The following is a 21,510-nucleotide window of genomic DNA, read 5'->3' as shown; positions in this document are numbered from 1 at the left end:
CAGGAGGTGACCTTGATCCCCAGCTTCTCGCCTAGAAACTTGTTTGTTTATTTATCTGTGTTTCTATATCCTGTCCGCCGTGACACCCGGTGGGCCGATGCCCGGGGAGCTGTCTGAGCCCTCCTCATGGCTGCCAGCCAAGTAAGTAATCATCTGACTTAGTACATATGCACCTGGCTTGCAGCTGCAGGTTCCTTCTTGACTCCTGAATTCAACTGTATTGCCATCCTGAGGCAACTGGAGTAGAATAACAGAACGTGGTGATGGAGCATCTTCTGGGGAGGTATTTTGTGCTGCTGGAGCATTATGTTGTGGTGCACTGTGGAATTTGTTTCCGCTGAGGCAGTATATTCTGCTGCACTGTGGTATTTGGCTCTGCTGGGGTGGTATTTTGTGGTGCAAAATAGAATTGCTGGCTCCACCTACTTGAGTTAGCCCCACCTACTTTTGTTGGCTTTGCCTATCAATTTGGACCCGCCTACAATATGGGATTACTTTTAGTTTTTTTCTGGGGCCACTTTATGTTCCCAGTCTGCCCCTGCTGGACTGCTGTTCTAACATATGGGAAAAGACTCCTGGGCACATGCGCAGCAGTCCTAGCAATGTATTTCAGTACAGCTCTGAGCGCTGACAGCGGCAGAACAGATAGCAGAAGCAAAATAAAAAACAGACTCCTTATCTGCACTACTACTCATGTATTACCTAAGAAAATAGTCGAAGATCCTAGTGACAGATTCCCTTTAAATATTACAGCTCCCTACACAGCAAGTGGCTGGGCTGGGAATCTCGCACGGTTCGCTCTCACCATGTGTCGCGGATCTAGAGGTCAGACCCCCACGATCACGTTGACTTTGACCCCCTTCACCTACCTCTGCCTTTTTACGAGCTTCTACAGCCTTCAGAAGCATTATGTGCTGCCTTCTCCTCTCTCGTTCCTAGCAAAACAAATGCAGAATAAGATACAGAAAGCCAAATTCACCATAAAAAAAAAAAAATTAAATAAAAAAAATTGAATACACAGGGCGTTTGGTGGACATGAAGCTGAGAGTTGCAGATTTAGCACTGACACTAGTCACAGTGGATGCTATCGATACAAGGCACATAAGGTCATGTTGTGCACGTTTTAGTCAAGGTTTAGAAAGCGGGTACACAATCATAAGCGGTAAAAGTAAAAGCAATGAAAAATGAAGACAGTGTAAAAATAAAATAAAGACTTGCACAAAGTATACTTATGTTCAGCTGCAGCATGATGTTCCATTGTGAGGTCACTAACAGGATAGAGAGCATAAGTACTGGCTGAAATGGGCTGGTCATCTCATTACCATGTTTAAAGGGTGTACCCACCTCTGAACGCCTCTTTACAGTCTACATGAAAGCCTCATTCACACGTCAGTGATTCACGGGCGTGTGCTGTACGTGCATTCTACTGACCGCACACTTTCCCATTCGTTTTAATGTGTGTATAATTTTTTTTTAGCATGGTCCGTGGATCCGTGGTTTCATGCTCTATTGTGTCTGTCCATTATGGTCCATGAGTCCATAAAAACATGGATGCAACCCATGTTTCATCCGTGTTTAACAGACTATTAGGCCTCATGCACACGACGGTTCCGTTTTTTGCGGTCCGCAAAAAACGGAAGCCTCCCGTGTGCCTTCCGCAATTTGCGGAACGGAACGGGCGGCCCATTGTAGACATGCCTATTCTTGTCCGCAAAACGGACAAGAAAAGGACATGCTATATTTTTTGTGCGGGGCCTCGGAACGGAGCAACGGATGCGGACAGCACACGGAGTGCTGTCCGCATCTTTTGCGGCCCCATTGAAGTGAATGGGTCCGCACCCGAGCCGCAAAAAATGCGGCTCAGATGCGGACCACAACAACGGTCGTGTGCATGAGGCCTTAGGAGGAGATGCTGTGGAAATTAATTTTCAGCTGTGCTGTGTCAGTGAAACACAGATGACAAACGGACCAAACACAGCTCCTTCACGGACATCATCACTGACCACCCCATCACGGACGTGTGAATGGGGCTTTACTTTGTACATACTTTGCATTACTGTACAGTGCTTGGTGTAAAGAAAGCAGATAGAGGCTTGGTAGAGGATTGCAGCTCTGAAGCATACAGAACTGTGAATGCAGCTCATGACTCAGGATTAGTACCAAATAAGTAATGTAATGTATTTACAAAGTCATTCAAGTTCTAAATGAGGTTCAAACCTGGTCACACCCTTTAAAATGTCCCATATAAGGGCAAAACTCATGCCAGCAGGATCTTCACCGATATCACTCGCTGAGCCGATAAGATGGTCGTGCAGGTGACATGCCCATTTCCAGCGCTTAATCCCTACTTTCTGGCAGCTCATCCGTCTAGAAGTCTATTTGCCTACATTGGAGTGCCGCCCTAGGGCCTGTTTGAAGAATATGCTAGAAAACTGCATAGATGGCAATTCCCTGCTACAACATTCTGATAAGCTGTGGTTTCTGTTTTTCGAGGCTGCTGGGAGTCGCACACGCCCCAGATTTATTCACACAGTCAGTGATTTCCATCATTGATTTTGAGTAAAGGGAATCGAGCTTTGGATTCGAAGTCCATTCGCTTCAAGCTTCTACTTAATGCTGCACGGAGACGGGTCTCCGTACAGCAATAATATGTATGGGCTCCGGCGAGGCGAAGTGCGTTATTCCCGAATTCGCACCAGACTTCAGTGAATAACTTCGACCATCGATTTTTTTACTTTTTAAACAATGTCACAACATGAATCCAAAGCCGACTTCGGATCCATGTTTTAAAATGGTTTTAAAGTTCAAAAATCAAATCCCGAAGTTATTCACCAAAGTCCCGCAAGACTTCTGGAATAATGAATTTGCCTCGCTCATAGATTTGGATGCTGTACGGAGACAAATCTCTGCACAGCATTCAAACGAATGGAACTAACTGTGAGCCAAAACCGTGTGCGCGTCTCATGCACACAACTATATCCATTATGCGGTCCGCAAACCACGAATCCGCAAAAAAATATGGATGTAGTCTGTGTTGCACCTACATTTAGTGGACAAGTATAGGATATGTTGTATCTTTTGGCGGAATGGAAATACGGATGCAGAAAGCACATGTGCTTCCTACATCCGTATGTCCGTCAGCTAAAAAGATAGACTATATCCGCAAAATGCAATGCAAGCAATGGGTCCGCAAATAACATGTGGATGGCACACGCACCACATCCGTATTTTGCGGACTGCAAAATAAAAACGGTCGTGTGCGTGAGGCCTTATACCTTATCTCTGTGTAGCCTGGATTGGGCTCACAATCACTGACCAAACGCTGACTGTGTGAATAACACCCGTCGGTGTGTGCTGTTCTCTGCAGCCACGCTCTAATACTCATAATAGTATATTAGGGAATGGCGTTATATGTGTATGCAAACATGAGGTCTGTTTATGAGGAATATAAACATGCATGAATGCAAAAAATAAAAGGATTATCCGACTGTGGCTCCTTGGATGCACTGCATAAAGTTAGTAACGCTGCACCGTGCAGGATTCCTCTTTTATGCTACGTATGCCTCTCGATAGATATAACTGGTGCAATGAATTGCTATATGATATAAGGCTCGGAATTTAGGAAGGAAATGTTCAGCATTTTCCAATGCAAATGTAAAGGGGGCAGGATCGTCTAAATATATACCTGTCAGCTTAACGGAAATAAGAGATCAGCAGTGTGACACGTATTAGTCTGTCCTGGGTTAATTAGCGGATGTATGCAAGGCACTGCGCTGTTAAGCCATGCAGGGGGAGATGTCATATGACAGCAGCCAGTGCTACACTTTATGCATTGCTAGGACAACCATATCACAACCAAAAAAAAATAAAAACAAAAAAAATCATGATGCGGTGTTAAGACGTACAAAAATAAACATACCCATACCATATCTAGTCTATGCCTCTCCAACTCCTGGTAGAAAGAGTTGGCACATCATTATGAAACAGAAATAAATGCAGATTACAAAATAACCATTTGTGAAGAAAAAAAAAAAAAGTCAAATTACCCCGAGAAGCACCCAAAACCAAAGCAAGGCAGGTAATACGGAAGCAGGAAATATGGTGCAATTATTATACTACTAGTCGGGTATCCCAATTATACTGCTGCTAGAGAGGAGTAGCAATAGATGCTGCATCCGGTGTACAGGATCGGGCAACAAACGGGAGAATGCTGTCTGTATCTGGGCGCTAGTGACATCACCGGAGAATAAAGAAGCGAGGCTCCTTTAAGGAAACAAGTGCAAAAGAAAACATGGCCCGAAGCGTCCAATCAGATCACATTCTCATAGGAAATGCCTTCCTTTGCACTAATCTACATAAATAAGAGCCACGGAGTCATGTGACCCTATGATGTCATTACTTGGATATCAACTTAGCTTCCAACTGGATGTAAGAAGGTGGTAGACTCTAACCGTATTTACAAATATATGTATTTTAAGGTAGCACTAATTAACAGAAGAAGAGTACAGACCTGGTGCTTCAAGAGAACGGCCTGCTGACGTCGCATTTCCTTCTCCTAATAAAAAAAATAATATATATATTTGTACAGTGAATTAAATTAATAATCATCGCTTTTAACTAAGTAGCTAAATAAAGGCAGTAATAGTAACATCTCCTGTGCAAAATCATTCAAACACTGAGAAAACCATTTTTTTTTTCATGCTGTCCCAGCTTTAACATACATGACTACAAAAAGTCCAAAAATGTTCTGCACATACATTAAACTCCAATTTCTTGTGCATAGGTCAAATGGTCCAAATTAACATGCTTTTGGAAGAGTCAAGGAACAGTGAATGCGACAAGTACCGAAGAAATCAGTTGTTGCTGTTCCATAGCTACCCAGCAGATGGCAGAGCAGAGCGGTATCTTACAGTGACCGCTGCGGACGTGAGCCATACTGGCGTAATAAAGCGGAGTTTGTCATTTGGCACAATGCGCTATGGTATGGGAAGGCGTTATCTTTAGTTTAAAGAACTGCTGGGTTACATTAGTTGGAGAAAAGAGGGGGGAAAAAATAAGCTATATTTTCAAGTTTATGTGGATTCAGTTTTGTTGCAGAAATTTCCGTTCCATTCATCTCAAAGAGGGCTGTAGTAATCGATGCGCTTGCCCTTTAAAACAACTCTATTTAGGTGAATGCAACTTGCAGAAACGTCTGCAACAAAATCTGCGCTTGTGAAGGCACCCTAAGGCCTCTTTCACACGAGCGTGGCGGATCGGCTCCGGATGCGTTCAGGGTGCGTTCAGTGAAACTCGCACCATTTTGCAAGCAAGTTCAGTCAGTTTTGTCTGCAATTGCGTTCAGTTGTTCATTTTTTTCCGCGCAGGTGCAATGCCTTTTAATGCGTTTTTCACACGCGTGATAAAAAACTGAAGGTTTACAACCATCAGTGAAAAACGCATCGCACCCGCACTTGCTTGCGGATGCAATGCGTTTTTCACTGAAGCCCCATTCACTTCTATGGGGCCAGGGCTGCGTGAAAAACGCAGAATATAACACATGCTGCGTTTTTCACGTAACGCAGAACTGATGCGTGAAGAAAAGGCTCATGTGCACAGACCCATTAAAATGAATGGGTCAGGATTCAGTGCGGGTGGTACGCCTTCACGTCACGCATTGCACCCGCACGGAAAACTCGCTCGTGTGAACGGGGCCTTAACGTTGCCAAAAAAATTGGACTTCTGTTCTTCTGTGTATCTGGAAAAACACTTTGGCCCAGATTTACTAATGTGTCTGCGCCTAGAATCTTAAAGTGGAGCAAATTGGTGTAATCTGGCAAAAGTAGGGTTTCTACAACTTTTTCTGACGTTCTCAAAATTAAGGAAACCAATAGTCAGTATAGAGTGTCTGTCCCTGCACCACATGTATCCTCCAGCCTGAGCCCCTGTGATAAATCTGTTGCAGGTCTACACAGCCTGACTGCATTTCCAGCATTTAGGCCAGGTCTACATGACGACATTTGTCGCGCAACATTTTGTTGCACCAATGTTGCGCGACAATTTTTATAATTATAGTCTATGGTGTCGCACTGCAACATGCGACATGCTGCGACTGCGACGCAACAGTCGTAGAAAATCCATTTGAGATGGATTTTTCTGCGACTGTTGAGTCGCAGTCGCAGCATGTCGCATGTTGCAGTGCGACACCATAGACTATCATTATAAAAATTGTCGCGCAACATTGGTGCAACAAAATGTTGCAGTGTAGTTGTGCCCTATCTGTCGCGCGACAAATGTCGTCGTGTAGACCTAGCCTTATAGAATTGGTAAATCTGCCCCATTATCTGACGTTCGCATATAGTAGTTCCAGTGATTTACATTGTTATTGTCTTTAGAACATAACGAGGGGGGGGGGGGATTTATCATTTCCCCTACACCACCTTTTTATGTAAAAATGGCACAAACCCCTGAAAGGAGAGGGTCGGGCCAAAGGCTCCGGCTTATTTATTTTCATTTACTCAAGTTTTTTGCTGCAAATGAAGACAGCTGCTGTAGATTTCTGTCTAGGCACATGGACTGCTGGAGGATGCGCCTAATTTACGTAAATCGCCAGTGTATGATAAAGCTCCCCCAATATTTAGCTCGACGTGTCTGCTTTTCCAGTTCTTTAGGCCTCTTGCACACGAACGTATTTTCATTCCGTTATTCTTGGGGACCGTATACTTAACCATTCATTTCAATGGGTCCGCAATAAAAACAGAAGGCACTCCGTGTGCATTCCGTTTTTCCATATTTCCGTTCCGCAACAAAATAGAACATGTCCTATTATTGTCCGCATTACAGACAAGGATAGGACTGTTCTATTAGGGGCCAGCTGTTCCGTTCCGCAAAATACGGAATGCACACGGACGTCAATCGTATTTTTTGCGGATCCGTTTTTTTGCAGACCGCAAAATACATACGTCGTGTGTAAGAGGCCTTAATCTCAAGTCTTAAACCCTCTAAAGTGCGCCGTAGTCAATTCAAAAATATTAAGGGCAACTATGGAGGCTGTCACGGGGAGCTTAATTAGAATTGGGGTTTGAGACTAACCATCCGCAAGTGCTGTATGTATACAAATGACTGAAGCTGGAATAATATACACACACAGCCTAAATCCATCCACTGGTTAGGTTACATTGTTACAGGTCTATGATTGTTTATACAGACGTCTACATACTCCTCTAGTCCATTCGTGCTCCCAGCAGGATATTTTAAGGTTGTCTTTTTTATTTATTCAGGTTAATTTGAGGTTATTCTGTTTTATCTGAATACAGTTTAAAGTAATTTCCTTGCTCACATCCACTCTTAAGGGTGTATTAAACTGAAAGATTTTCTGGCAGATGATCCCTAACGAGCATTACTATGAACGCTTGTTAGCAATCATCTGGCAGTCTAATACTGCCCACCAAATGCCCCATGAACAAGCGAACGCATGCTTAAAAATCACAATGGTGCCGGCGGCAGATTGTACTGTGTAATAGCGATCTGTATGGGAAAGAGCGATGGCATAGGGATCACTCCTCCCCATGCCACCGCAGCCGTGTCCTCCACTAGCTATCTGACGACAATCGTCTGCGGCATTGGGGTGTCTAATACATCCTTGGGCACCTAGGGGGTTATTTGTCAAACAGAAATATGCCTAAATTAGGCGTATTTCCGCAATCTGTGACTTCTCCCCCCTAATGCCAGATCTAAAATAGTGGGCATGGCGCCAGAAAGGGGATGGGCCGGCAGGCCCGTCTCATAAATTATTTTCTATGCCTGTTTTAGGCATAGAATTATCTAAATGTAAGACAGCAAGGAAGCTGGCTTACATCTAGAAGTTGGTTTACAGATGCCTGATTAGGCAGAAAAACCTATCTTGACCCAGGTGTTAAAACTTCACTTTTATTAGAATAGTTCTAAAAAGGTATATATATTTATATTATAGAGGGATGCAACATGCACCCTTTATTGAACTGAAACAACCTAGGAATGAAAAATTAAAAATACAATGCACCTCAACTCTGTTAGTGGGGATACTGCACTAGATTAGAGGGAGAGAGATGTGCACTATCTCTCAATAATTGTCCCTTAAAGACAAAGTGCTGCTGTGGCACACTGCCGTCACGCTGTCCGCGTTGATGCTACACACTAAAAATGGTGTATTGACAGCCTACTGAAGTGGTATGAGAGCAGAACACAAACCACTATGAGTGTGTCACATTAGTCGTGTGATTGGTTCACAAGCTGAATTGGCTGAACCGCACCAGGGATTCAGTGTCCAGCAACATGTGCCACAGTGTACTGAAAACTTGAACTACACCAAACACCATCGGCACCATGACCATTAGGTGTTGGTAACAATGAGGAGGTGCAGAGCAGTTAAAATCTAAGACTGCCCCCCAGGGGGGCAGTCTTAGATTTTAACTAGAACTTGCTCTATCTTTTTGCGGAACGGGGGGATCACGGACCTATTCAATGGGTCTGGATCCGTCCCGGAGGCCGCACGAACGTTCTCCGTGCATTGGTGTGCGCAGATTGCGGTCCCCAATGCACGGAACGGAACACATACGTTCGTGTGCAGGAGGACTAAAGATCTGATAGTTTGGGCTCCTGATACTGCGATCCAGGTCCCCCGACCCCCAATCTGCTTAGTGAGGCGGCCATGGTGGAGAATGAATGGAAAAATGTCCACGCATCTCTATTAATAAATTGTATCCATCAGAGAAGCAGTCAAGCTGGCTTTCTTACCAGATGGATTGGGGGTCATGTCAAACGATTTAACTTTAAGACTGGAATATCCAGAGCTCCTGCTGATGCTTAGGACTTGTCTCTTTTAGTAATGAAATAAAATTCTGGAGCATCTTTACGTCGGACTCTGGATTGTGCTATTCTTTTGCTATTCTACAGGGAAATTTTCTGAATAAATTGACATCTTGTTCATTTTTGACTGCAACTACGTTTTCATTTAGGTACATAGGTTTCAGCGCAGCAGAGCCGACTTTGATTTTGGTGGGATCAGGCAACTATATAGTTTGTATGGGGGGTCTCCCAACTGTCCTTCAATGGCAGTTGCAAGTAAGAAGAATTGGGCTGTTGGATTTCAACATGCTCAATCCTTTTGTTTTCAGAAGAGATCGGGATCTGTTTGGCAGATATGGTTCACTAGATATGCATACTGGGCAAAGCCAAGTGTGCATGTGTATGGAGCAGGGAGGGGGAGGTAGCGGTCTGCCAAACAAGTGCTAACTAATGTGTATAGCCAGCCTTAGGACTGTTGTTGGCGCGTGCCCATATTGCGTCCCGCAAACAGCTGGTCCGCAATATATGGGCCCCGGCCGTTTGTGCACCACATCACAGATGGGAACCCATTAATTTGGGTCCGCAATCCAGAAGGTGCAGTGCGGAACGGAGGCACGGAACCCTATGGAAGCACTACAAAGCGCTTATGTGGTTTTCTGTCCGTGCCTCCCTCCACACTGCAAAAATTAGAACATGGCTGGATCACGGAACCATTCAAGTTGAATGGGTTTTCATCCGTGTGCGGCAGCCATACAGATGGTGCCCGTGCATTGGGGACCACAATGTGCCCGGAACAGTCGGCAAAATCTTGGGAAGCCATCATTCAGGAAGTTCACTGTATATGACTATATTATTGAGCTCCCCCTAGTGGAGGCTGAAGGCAAACATAATTTCATCATGTAATTCTATGGCTGTGTACTGGGAGGTGAGAAATGTGTATCCCCAAAAATAAAGCTCTAACTGCCATAAGGAATATGCTGAGAAACGAATCAATCCAAATGTTTGGATCCACAGTCAGCAAAGCCGGACACTGTGTTTTAGCATTAATGAGACCCTCTTCTTAAAAAGCAATTTGACTGTGTGGCCCCGGGGCCCTTGTGCATCCTTGCTCTAGATTCTAACAAAAGCATGTCACTCCGTCTACACACCCTACCCAGTGCAAGTCAGATAGAAAATGGTTGCAAATGATGCTCTTATCTAAACTAACCTTTATTCGTTTCTCGGCCTCCATTATTTTGGCATTTGCTGCGTCTTCTTTCTTTTTCTTTTTAGCCTGTGCATGCAAAACAGGTCTCAAGGTCATGCAACAGCACAACTACAATCTGAACACTTTATCAGATGCTAGAGCAAGCCTCACGTCCTACTGGGTGACAGAACAATACAGTGCACAATAGAGCCGTGCTTCTCCTGCATGCTAATGCCTATAGTCCGCTTGCCAATTAAATAATGGGTGTGCGGCTAAAGGTGAGACACCCTTCATATTGACGCTCCGGCACCGGCTCATCATCCTGAATCAAACATTTAATATTAAGGGGTTAGATACAGTATAATGTGTTTCTATTGCATAACCCTGGCTTGGCGTTGTCATGTGCAATAATCTATCACCCGTAAAAAGTCTGTTAGGGTCCATTCACACGTCCGTAATTTGGGTCCGCATTCGTTCCGCAATTTGCGGACCCATTCACTTTCAATGGGGCTGGAACGGATGCGAATCCGCATTTCCGGTATCCGCATCCGCATTTTTGGGATCTGCATCCGCTTTTTCGGGATCCGCAATTCTGTTCCTAAAAAAATAGAACATGTCCTATTCTTGTCCGCAATTTTTCTATTATAGTGTCTGTGATGTGCGGTCCGCAAATTGCGAATCGCACATTGCAGGTGTCCGTGTTTTGCGGATCCGCAATTTGCGGGTCTGCAAAACACATACGGACGTGTGAATTGACCCTTAACATGAAGTGCACCCTATATGAGTCATGTCTGTGCACATTTCCCACGTAAAACGGCATTGGATGCAGTGCAATGAATCCACTGCCGCCGTCTAACAATCATTTTGTCTTCAGATCACAAAAAGAAAAGCTAAATGAACACTATACATTAGGCCTCATGCACACAACCGTATTTTGTTTCCGTGTCCGATCCGTTTTTTTTGCGGATAGGATGCGGACCCATTCATTTCAATGGAACCGTGTGCTGTCTGCATCAGTATGTCCGTTCCCTTGCTCCGCAAATATAATAGTGCATGTCCTATTTTTTTCTAGTTTGCGGACAAGGATAGGCATTGTTACAGTGGATCCGCAAAAAAAAAAACGCCATACGGAACGTCATCCGTTTTTTTTGCGGACCGCAAAACACATACGGTCGTGTGCATGAGGCCTTAGGCCTAGTTCACACGAACGTTTTTTTTGCAAGTGTACGGCCCGTTTTTTTGTGTTCCTTATACGGTCCGTATACGGAACCATTCATTTCAATGGTTCCGCATAAAAAACGGAATGTGTTCCGTATGCATTCCGTTTCTGTATTTTCGTTTTTCCGTTCCGTTGAAAGATAGAACATGTCCTATTATTGCCCGCAAATCACGGTGCTTGGCTCCATTCAAGTCAATGGGTCAGCAAAAAAAAAACAGAACACATACGGAAATGCATCTGTATGTCTTCCGTATCCATTCCGTTTTTGCTGAACCATCTATTGAAAATGTTATGCCCAGCCCAATTTTTTCTATGTAATTACTGTATACTGTATATGGCATACAGAAAAACGGAACGGAAAAACGGAAAGGAAACGGAAACACAACGGAACTCAAAAACGGAAAAAACGGACCGCAAAAAACTATAAAAGCCATACGATTGTGTGAACTAGGCCTTACTCCTCTCCATGTGTGAGAGCTGGACAGTAAGGGAGTCCCACCATGACGCTGTCTATTAGATTGCGTCCAAGGCACTGACCTAATAAATTGCATAGCTCACAATGATTCGTTGATTGTTAAAGGGGTATTCCCGTCTGGGACATCGATGGCATACGTCGCTAGGATATGCCATCAATATCAGATAGGTGTGAGTCCCACCTCTGGTACCCACTCCTACCTCCAGAATGGGGCCCCTGAAGTGAAGGGAGGGAAGCCAGCCACCCTCCATCCACCACTATGGGAATTCCCAAAATAACCAAGCACTGGCTCTGCTATTTCTGTTCTCGAGATAAGAGCGGGTCCTAGAGTTGGCACCTGCACCTATCTGACACTGATGGCATATCCTTTCCTGGTCAACCCCCTTTAAAGAAAGTGGGTAGTCTGTGATGAACTATTAGGCTACTTTCACATCTGCGTTTTTCTTTTCCTGGAATTGAGATCCAGCAGAGGATCTCAATACCGGAGAAAAACGCTTCCGTTTGGTCCCCATTCATTCTCAATGGGGACAAAACTGAACTGAACAGAAAGGAGTGCACCAGAATGCATGGGATGTGGCGCAAAACTGAACCGGCATGACACACAGTGCAAGTCAGTGCTGCCAGATCAGTTTTTTCTGACACCATAGAAAACGGATCCCGCACCCATAGACTTACAATCGTTTTAATGCGAGATCCGTCATTACTATTTTAAAGATGATACAACCGGATCCATTCATGACGGATGCAGCCGGTTGTATTATCAAAAACTGAAGGGTTTTTGCCGATACCTGACGGATCCGTCAAAAATGCAAATGTGAAAGTAGCCTTAGGGCTCGTTCACTCGAACGTGTGAAGCCCGTGCTGTGGACCGCAAATTGCGGTCCGCAATGCACGGGCACCGTCCGTGGGGCAGCCGCATGAGGATCGTGGACCCATTCACTTGAATTGTGTCCGCGATCCCTCCGTTCCGCAAAAAGATAGAGCATGTTCTATCTTTTTGCAGAGCGGAGGCACGGAACGGAACCCCAGGAAGCACTCCGTAGTAGTGCTTCCGTAGTGTTCCGTTCAGTGCTTCCGTTCCGCATCTCCGGATATGCGGACCCATTGAAGTGAATGGGTCCGCACCCGTGATGCGGAATGCACACGGAACGGTTCTCGTGTATTGCAGATCCGCAAACGCGGTCCGCAATACGGCAACGGGCAGCACGCGTTCGTGTGAACGAGCCCTTAGATAGCAAGGGACTCATGTACTGTTCTTGCACAGAGGCTCTATGTGGTATATGCTCACCCCACTTCTACTCTACAGGATCCAGTCTGGGTATCTCTTAAAGGCAATACTCTCCAATAAAAGATGAGAAACTTTGCAAATATTTTGCTTTCTTCCACTTGTTTTTAAGTGACCGTCTAATCTGGAGCTTAAAATCACATGTATTCTATTTATCCTCCGATCTTGATACTTGGCTGCCTTTTAGCTCAGCTCCATTAGAGCAGAGTTGTGATCTATGACTACAATTTAGCTACAGTGAGTGTAAGGTAGTCTGAGACACGCCTCCTATCTCCTCATTGGTTCAGGCTTCTGCTCCTTCCCCCCTGCCCCCTCTGATTGGCTGTTGTGTATAAACACAAGTCTAACCGGGAAGTCAGTACATGGAGGGCTGATTTCTTTTCCTGCAAAAGCTGAATTATGATAATTCAACTGTGACATGTTGTAAAAAGGGGGAATTTCACTTTAAAAATACTTCATGCATCTGTCACTGTGATAAACCTGGCCGTGTAAAAGGATATCCGCCTTTAGTGCTGCTGTAGCAGGAGTCCTGCCTAATACTAGTAATTAGTTTGTGTCAATACTAATTGTAATACACCTTTAGTGGAGACCATATCAAAGTGTCGTCAGTAGGAAGTGTCACCGATCATTTACGCACAATTATCTTCTGTTACCGCTCCTTATGCAAATGTATCCAGGTAAAAATATAAGTAGAGCTAAATGATACCGCTCACACGTATGGCACAATGCCCCAGTTTGCATAAAGAAAAACTCCAATAGCTGATGCTACGGTGTCTTTCAAATACAAACACAAAACTTTCAATGAAAAAAATGTTAAAATAAAATATAAACACATATAATAAAATCAAATATTACTTATACGTAATGTACCTCCAATATATATATTTTAAATATCTACATGCAAGCCGATTATAATCAAATATCCCAGGTGGCCCCATTAATTAAAGGGATTGCCTGACCAAAAATTTCGGTGAGGAGTGTAAAAAAAAAAAATCACTAATTTCATGAAGGTTCCACCCATGCAGCACCGTGGCTTCTATACCCATCATTTCCGGATGTGATGACGCGTCGTTCTCGTTCACGTGACCGTTGCAGTCACTGGTTACAGTGGTCACGTGTGCAAAAATGGCATGTCACTGCAGAGGCCCAGTGCCCACATGCCGTTCTTGCACCAATGAGCACAGCAAGTAACTGCAACCGGCCCATGAGCGGCAACACTCATTACCTCCGGTCCAGTAGGGACTGGAAATGGTCAGAACAGCATCCATAGCACTGCATAAGGTGTGGGACTCTTTCACACCCACCTCGCCTCTGCTGAATTTTCACTTTTGTTCGGACAATCCCTTAAATAATTATCGGCAGTAGACATCTGTGGGGCCTTACAGTTCCTTCATATGCCTCTGAAAAGCATGCCATGTAACATCTGAAGCATTGCCTCTGATATGTGCATGAGGACTAAGCCTGAATGTAGTAGATAAAGATAACAGCGGTCTGTACATACATGCCACGTGTTCCCCAGGTACCACCCTGCACTGTTCATATACAAGCCACAAAGAAGTGCAATACGACATATAAAATACGCAGTAAGATCAGAGCAGCAGATACTCCCTTATACCTCCAGAATTTGTTGGGCTCGTAGTTCTTTTTCCATTCGTATCTGCTCAATTCTCTTGATTTTTTCCTAAAATTGTAAGACAGAGTTATGAAAGAAAATTGTACATTAAATGCTATCACAATTTTACTATTCACTTCTAATGAAAAAAACATTTCCACCAGAAAATGCACATATTGTCCTAAATTTTTTTTTTAATTCAATGCCAATAGTTATTATTTGTAGTTTTTTCTGAGAAAGCATTAGCAGATGCCCTCATAGCTGCCATGAGGATTGTCACTCAGCTTAGATATACAGTAAGTAAGTATGTAAGTATACAAGTACAACGCTTGGTTTTCTCATCCGTATCATTGGTGGACACAGGCTTGACCATGGGTATAGCTCTTGCCACTAGGAGGCGGACACTAAGCACAAAGGTGTGAACTCCTCTCTTCAGCTAAACCTGTCCTACAGGAACTAAGCTAAATCAGTTTTAGCTTAGTGTCTGTAGGAGGCAGACCTCCCTGCTTTGCAGGTCTGCTAATTTTTTTCCTTTTTTTACATTTTTATTTTTTCTTTCTTTTTAGCAGGATTTCAGGCAGTCCTGGCTGATTGCATTCCCACCCAGGAGACGGGAGATCAGGGGGTCCCCCAAGCCTGCTGCTCGCTCCCGGTCTCCAGAAGTCAAGGAGGACCAGAGGTTCTTAAAGCCTCTGCATCCCACCAGGCTTCGGATCACCGCGGCCACCCACCACAAGTCCCCTCTGTTTCCGGTGTAGCGCCCCCCCCCCCCCCAAAAGGGGCTGCACACCAAAGGTGGTGATCAGGCTGGAGCCAGGGGGGGCAGAAGACGGACGGGTGAGTATTTCTGAACCCCAAAGTGCTCCCCTCCTTCCTCCACCCTCCCCTTCTTAATAACCTTCTGTGGCCTCCCCCTGGGAGGTCTTGTCCCCTCCAGGCGTCGTTCTCCGGTCAGGAGGGGGTGAGGGTGGGGAGAAGCACTCTATCCTGACCCGTCTCATCCTCGGGAGCAGTCGCTCCACGCTCTGGATTTGGTACAAGACGTTTGCATCTATCTGTCCCAGATGTCATCTTTCCGGCGGACGGATTCCCTGTTCGTCATTTCAGAGGGGCCGAGACGAGGGCTGGCTGCTTCTAAAACTTTCATTTCCCGATGGATTTGTTTGGCCATTGTGGAAGCGTACCGTGTCAGTGACTGGGCCCCACCCTTCCGGGTTACTGCTCATTCTGCTCGGGCAGTGGGGGCCTCTTGGGCAGTGCATCATGGGGCTTCGGCCCTTCAGGTATGCAAGGCGGCTGCCAGGTCGTCTTTGCACACTTTTGGTAAGTATAAAAATCTAGTTATTTCCAGCAGTCCCATAGCAGTCCCCATAAGACGCATACTTGGCCTGGCGATTGGCTAGGACTAAATTATGAAACCCCCTGCGATCCGACCCCCATCAATCAGTTAGTTATCCCTTATCCTGTGGATAGGGGATTGTAAGCCCTCGGGGGCAGGGCCCTCTCTCCTTATGTACCAGTCTGTAACTCGTCTTGTTCATGCTTAGTGCAATTGTCTGTATTATGTATGTGCACCCCTTATCCTATGTACAGCGCCATGGAATGAATGGCGCTTTAATAATAAAAATATGGGATATTACCATTGGCAAAACTCCTTTAAGATAGAGAGATGTTCTTTATCCGACTGTATATTTATCTATCTGCATTCAGGTTAGAAGGGGGAATTATTGCCCCGCCTTGGAAATGCCAGAAACCCACCCAGGAGTTTCAACCTGAACAAAAGCCACACTCATTTTTGGGCTGAGACCACTGGAATTTGATAGAATTGTCTCTGAATATTAGGCACAGTCCCTGCAATTTTTGGACTGTTGGCAGAACCTGCAATAAGATCTGTCAACAGCTGTAAGCTAAGAGGAGGAAAACGACCCTTTAAACAATTAATACTTAAAGAAGTTGTCCAACAAAAAAAAGATTCTGCAGCTTTCAAAGCAGCACCTGGATCCGAATACTTTGGTAACTGCATGTAATAAAAAATGTAGTATAGTTAGTGAGTTATTCAATAAAAAGTATCAGCATATCGCCACCTGCTGTTTGTTTTTTTTCTTATTTTTCTATCCACCTAGCTGACGTGGACACACATGCTCAGTTACATCCTTCAGGCTTCTGTGAGTTGTGATAGGGACACACCCCCTGAACTGCCAGCTTGAAAAAAATCTGATAAATAAATTGGAGCAATGAACGGGGAGATCTCTGGGTCCGTGTGAGGTACAGAGCTGATTCTAGCTTTGTTAGAAAGAAACCATCATGTGCTATATGATGCCTGATTTCCATTTTTTCATTTCCATATTTGTGGGATAACCCCTGTGACACAGTGAGAGGTTTGGTCTAGGAAGACAGGTATTTTCCTCCCAGCATGTGTTGCTGGGCTGATTTACAGCCAGGTGAGGTCAAATACCGGACCGGATTTTAAGTGCCAGTCTGGGTTTTGGCAGCATCTGGCTGTCCTTAAATAGGCAGCTGGGCTCAAAAGCCATATCTGTGTGCTGGGATCTGAGGCCTGTGCTGGGCTGGAGAGCTGAGACCCGTATGTCAGGGGAACAGGCCGCCTAAAGCCTGTATTTGGACGTTCTGAGGCAGAACTGCCACCAAGGTGACTTTCTGTTATATTAACTTGACATTGGGTGTGAAGTGTCATCTGTGACGTTTTGTTTGTGAATAAACACTGAAGTTTGAATTACGAACTTGCATTTTGCCTCTGTACTGCGCCCGCTTATCCTAACTACCATAGCGAATCCCCACACTCTTTAAATAAGTTTTGCTTCTGGAGGATTTGGGACCCATGGAATCAGTTTCGCACCTCCACATCTTTCCATGATTGGTTGACAACAGGTATTATTCCGGGTAATGGCTCCTGAATAATACACACGGCGGGGCCCTTCTATTCTATACCCCTCCTTTCCCCTTCCTTTTGTCTATGTCATGTCTTGGTCTGTCACGTCTTGTGATGTTTGCCCTTGTCCTATGTGGTTGTTGGTCTAGAATTTAGAGAATGTATACCATATGTGCTCTTATCCTCAATTCCAGAAGTCCCCATGGGCTTGTTACTTGCCAATAATGTTTTGTATTGCTAATTATAGACTGTACTACTACCTCAGATTTATTTGTATGGCCAGTTGTCGACCTCTGTATTTCTTATGTATATGTATTGGATATACTTATTCATTACTCATTTATATGCTTTAATAAAATAATGATTGAACCGTAAATAAGTTTTGCTCCACAGGCGCTTCCCTGTTATATACATGAAGGATTGCAGAGTTCTGCATTTTAAATGTATATGATTAAATAATATTTGCATATAGTAGAACATATCGATATCTAATGTCTAGTCTTAGAATGTTACCTGTTGCTTCATCATCTTAATTTGCTCTTTTTGTTTCCGTTTCTCTTCTGCCGCCATAATAGCTGGAACACAAACACAGGAACTTTTAGCATGAGACAGTTTGCAATGGAACATGTTGTAAGAAAGAACATAGGCTCCGTATTTCTACCTTGTTGTTTCTTTGCCTCTTTCGCTGCCCGCGCTTGTTCTTGTTTCTGAAGCTTTCGCAGAAGTTTTATTTGTGCAGCTTGCCTGGCGATTTCTATGAACCAGAAAAAAGACACAAAACCATGAGACGGGCACAATCCTACATGTTCCTGTGTGTACAGGTGAAACTCGAAAAATTAGAATATCGTGTAAAGTTCATTTATTTCAGTAATGCAACTTAAAAGGTGAAACTAACCTATGAGATAGACTTATTACATGCAAAGTGAGGTATGTCAATTGTCAAGCCTTTATTTGTTATAATTTGGATGATTATGGCTTACAGCTTATGAAAACCCTAAAGTCACAATCTGAGGTTCCCTTTGCTCAGGGGGTATGGATTAATTAGCTGACTAGAGTGTGACCCTTTGAGCCTAGAATATTGAACCTTTTCACAAAATTCTAATTTTAAGTTGCATTACTGAAATAAATGAACTTTTGCACGATATTCTAATATTTTGAGTTTCACCTGTATGTCTTTAGAGCTTCTTATAATCTATTGTAGTAGGCTGTTATCGCTAACTTTTAAGCTCGGCCTTCGGCAGAGTTCACAGTTTCCCTGAAAATTTGTGAGGGTCATTATTTGGTGTGGCTCCTAGATCACCCAGGTACAATCTGGGTATGCCGTTGGTAATATCTATACAGGAATATAGCAAAACAAAGAATAGTAACACATGCTAGGTGTTACTTGTTTTTTGGACTGGAACTGGACTATCCAGAAGAAACCCACATACACATGGGGAACATGAAACATTCCAGGTTATCAAACTGAACCTATAGGCCAGTGCTGCCAAGACTCGTTATGAGGGCTCATGCACATCACCATATTTTTGCATCCATGTCAGATCCCCTTTTTTTTTCAGATGGACTCCGCAAAAACAAAAAACAAAAACAGACAGCACACGGACGTTATCCATGTGCTGCCTGCCTCCATTTGTCTGTTCTGCAAATTATAGAACATTATTTTTGTTCATACTGCAGACAAGAATAGCCATTTCTAGTGATGTGAGTGAGAAAAATATGGATTGCACATGGAAGGTATCTGTATTTTGTGGATCCATGGTTTGCGGACCACCATACGGATACAGTGGTGTGCATGACACCGATCTCTAACTATTTAGCATGGAGCTAAAACACCTACCTTGTGCTTGAAGCTTTCTGAAGAGCTTAGCTTCATCGTTCACAGCAAAATCAGGGTTTCCCACATTTGGCGGTCGTCCTTTCCTGCGTCTCAGCCTTGTTTCCTCTCTAGCAAGCTGCCTCTCTGGATTAGGTGGTCGTCCCCTGCGTCCTTCCATTGCTCTGATACGTGGAACAATTTCCTCCTCGTTTAGGAGACACCATTGCAGTCCCTTAAGAAATAAAAAGAGGGTTCATTGTGACTATGGAAGAGCACCGCTGCCACCACAACTACCAGCACAATGCACATGCAGTGTAGATGCTCATGTTGTGCTTATTGCAGCATGTAACTCATCATTAGATATGTAAAATATACTGGAAAGGATTGTTGTGTTCAATAATTAAAGGGGTTCATTAGGCTTTTTAGTAAATCTGGCCTTTGTTCTGTCCTGTGGAAGAAAGATCGTTTAGTTAGTACATATCCATCCATTGCTCTGCCGACGTCGCCATCTCTGCTGCCCTCGCGCAGGCTGTGGGCTCTTCCGCTTGGGTCCCAACTGGATCTCTGCCCTTCTCTTCCTGTTCAGCTGTATAATAGTAAACGCAACTGGACAGGAGGAGAAAGGAAGACATCCAGTCGAGACCCAAGGGGAAGAGCGCGGAAGCACAGACGGGTAAATACTAACTGAACGATCTTTCTTCCACAAGACAGAAGAAAGGATAGATTTACTAAAAAGCCCAAGACTTTTCTACTGAAGATTTATTCTCTGGATAAGTCATCAGCATCTGACCGGTGAGGTTCAACACCCGGGCCGCTCGCCGATCAACTGTTTAAGAAGTCACTGGCGCTCACAGTAGTGCTGCAGCCTTCTCTCAGCTCACGAAGCACAGCGCCATCCATTTGATAGTGGCTGTTCTTGGTATGGCAGCTCAGTCCCAATCACTTCAATGGGGCTGAGCTGCACTTAAGTCATGTGACCGATGAACGTGACGTCACATGGCTTAGCCTAGGCTGCAGCTCTACTGTGAGTGCCGATGCCTCCACGATTGGTCGGGGTCCATGGTGTCGGACCCCCACTGATCAGATACTGGATAGGTCATCTGTATAAAAGTCTTGGAAAACTATTTTAAACAATGAATAAATAATGAAATGTATGATTTTGTTGCCAAGCAGGGATCCATTGCCAAGGCTATTATTTCCCGACCAGGGTTCGCTGGAGCCCAGTAAGGGGCTCCCCAAAAGACAGCAGCAGCAAAGCTGTCACTTCTACAGTAGGGAGTGGAAACTTGATTGATTTTGAAAAAGAATATTGTGCCTATGGCACCCATGAAGTAAAGATCTTCAGTTCTTAATTCCATAATCTTTAAAAACAGCATAGTCCGTATACACAAAAAAATGACACTTTCACACCTCAAACAAATTGCATTGTTCTTAACCAAGCTCAATGTGATTTGTTCGAACACGTAAGCTTCTTTTTCCTTACTCACTATGGTGGTTTTTATACATTACAGAATAAAGAACTCAAGATTATAAGTTCATGAGAGCTGGAGTGGAGAATATTGTTTTTGGAAATCACAGTTTCCTTCTATACCAATGCAGATTGCTTCCCTCCATCCAAGAGAATGGAATTAATGATGGTGAGCTGACTCACATTTCCTATTGTTGTAAGGAAAACCTATGTCAGCCTTCTCATTGCTCCTATGGCATGGCATGTTCCTCGGAATATAGAATTACAGAATGTTTAAGTTGGGCTTTTCATTACAAAAACGAAAAACTACAAAACCAGTGCTGAATAGATTGGACAACGAATACTAACAGCACCAAAAAAAAACACACACACTGACCGATAAGGGGGGTCCACTGGGTTCCATTGTGATATCCATACAGAGTCTTATCCCCATATTAGGCTTCTTTAAGACAGAAGTGGGAGCAGGGGTTCTAACATTTTTCAAGGCTATTCCATGGTATTAAGGTTGGAAATCACTGACCTATGCTAAAGCAATAAAACTAGAGCCTAATTCCACCCAAATCACCTCTTGGATACTGGGTGGAGATGGCTCACAAAGCACTTACATCTCTTTGAGATGACATAGATGTACAATAATGTAATTTAATATATAATTCATTAAAATAATGTGTTAATCTGTACAGATATCCCTTCTATTGAATTCTATACAACAGAAGGAAAAACTTCACCCAAAATATAAAGCACCAAGTAACAT

General features: G+C 44.0%; 1 protein-coding gene across 18 annotated transcripts in view; it reads right to left on the bottom strand.

Annotated features, from left to right (window-relative positions):
• Window positions 1-21,510, bottom strand: part of BAZ2B (bromodomain adjacent to zinc finger domain 2B) — a 312,108-nt gene that overhangs the window by 30,414 nt on the left and 260,184 nt on the right. For 8 of the 18 annotated variants that reach the window (XM_040441910.1, XM_040441913.1, XM_040441909.1 and 5 more), the window contains 8 exons: window positions 19,310-19,520; window positions 18,134-18,226; window positions 17,986-18,047; window positions 14,586-14,651; window positions 10,013-10,078; window positions 4,511-4,555; window positions 3,920-3,952; window positions 870-935 (listed from right to left, as the gene is read on the bottom strand). In XM_040441910.1, coding sequence (XP_040297844.1) covers window positions 870-935; window positions 3,920-3,952; window positions 4,511-4,555; window positions 10,013-10,078; window positions 14,586-14,651; window positions 17,986-18,047; window positions 18,134-18,226; window positions 19,310-19,520 — 642 coding nt within the window. The remainder of the gene's footprint in view (window positions 1-869; window positions 936-3,919; window positions 3,953-4,510; window positions 4,556-10,012; window positions 10,079-14,585; window positions 14,652-17,985; window positions 18,048-18,133; window positions 18,227-19,309; window positions 19,521-21,510) is intronic. The other 10 variants (XM_040441914.1, XM_040441927.1, XM_040441917.1 and 7 more) reach the window with 5 other exon arrangements.

Source organism: Bufo bufo, chromosome 7, assembly GCF_905171765.1.
Source record: "Bufo bufo chromosome 7, aBufBuf1.1, whole genome shotgun sequence".
In the NCBI taxonomy this organism is placed as follows: Eukaryota; Metazoa; Chordata; class Amphibia; order Anura; family Bufonidae; genus Bufo; species Bufo bufo.
Note: the sequence above shows the minus strand (reverse complement) of the source record. Positions and strands in the feature narration are given on the sequence as shown.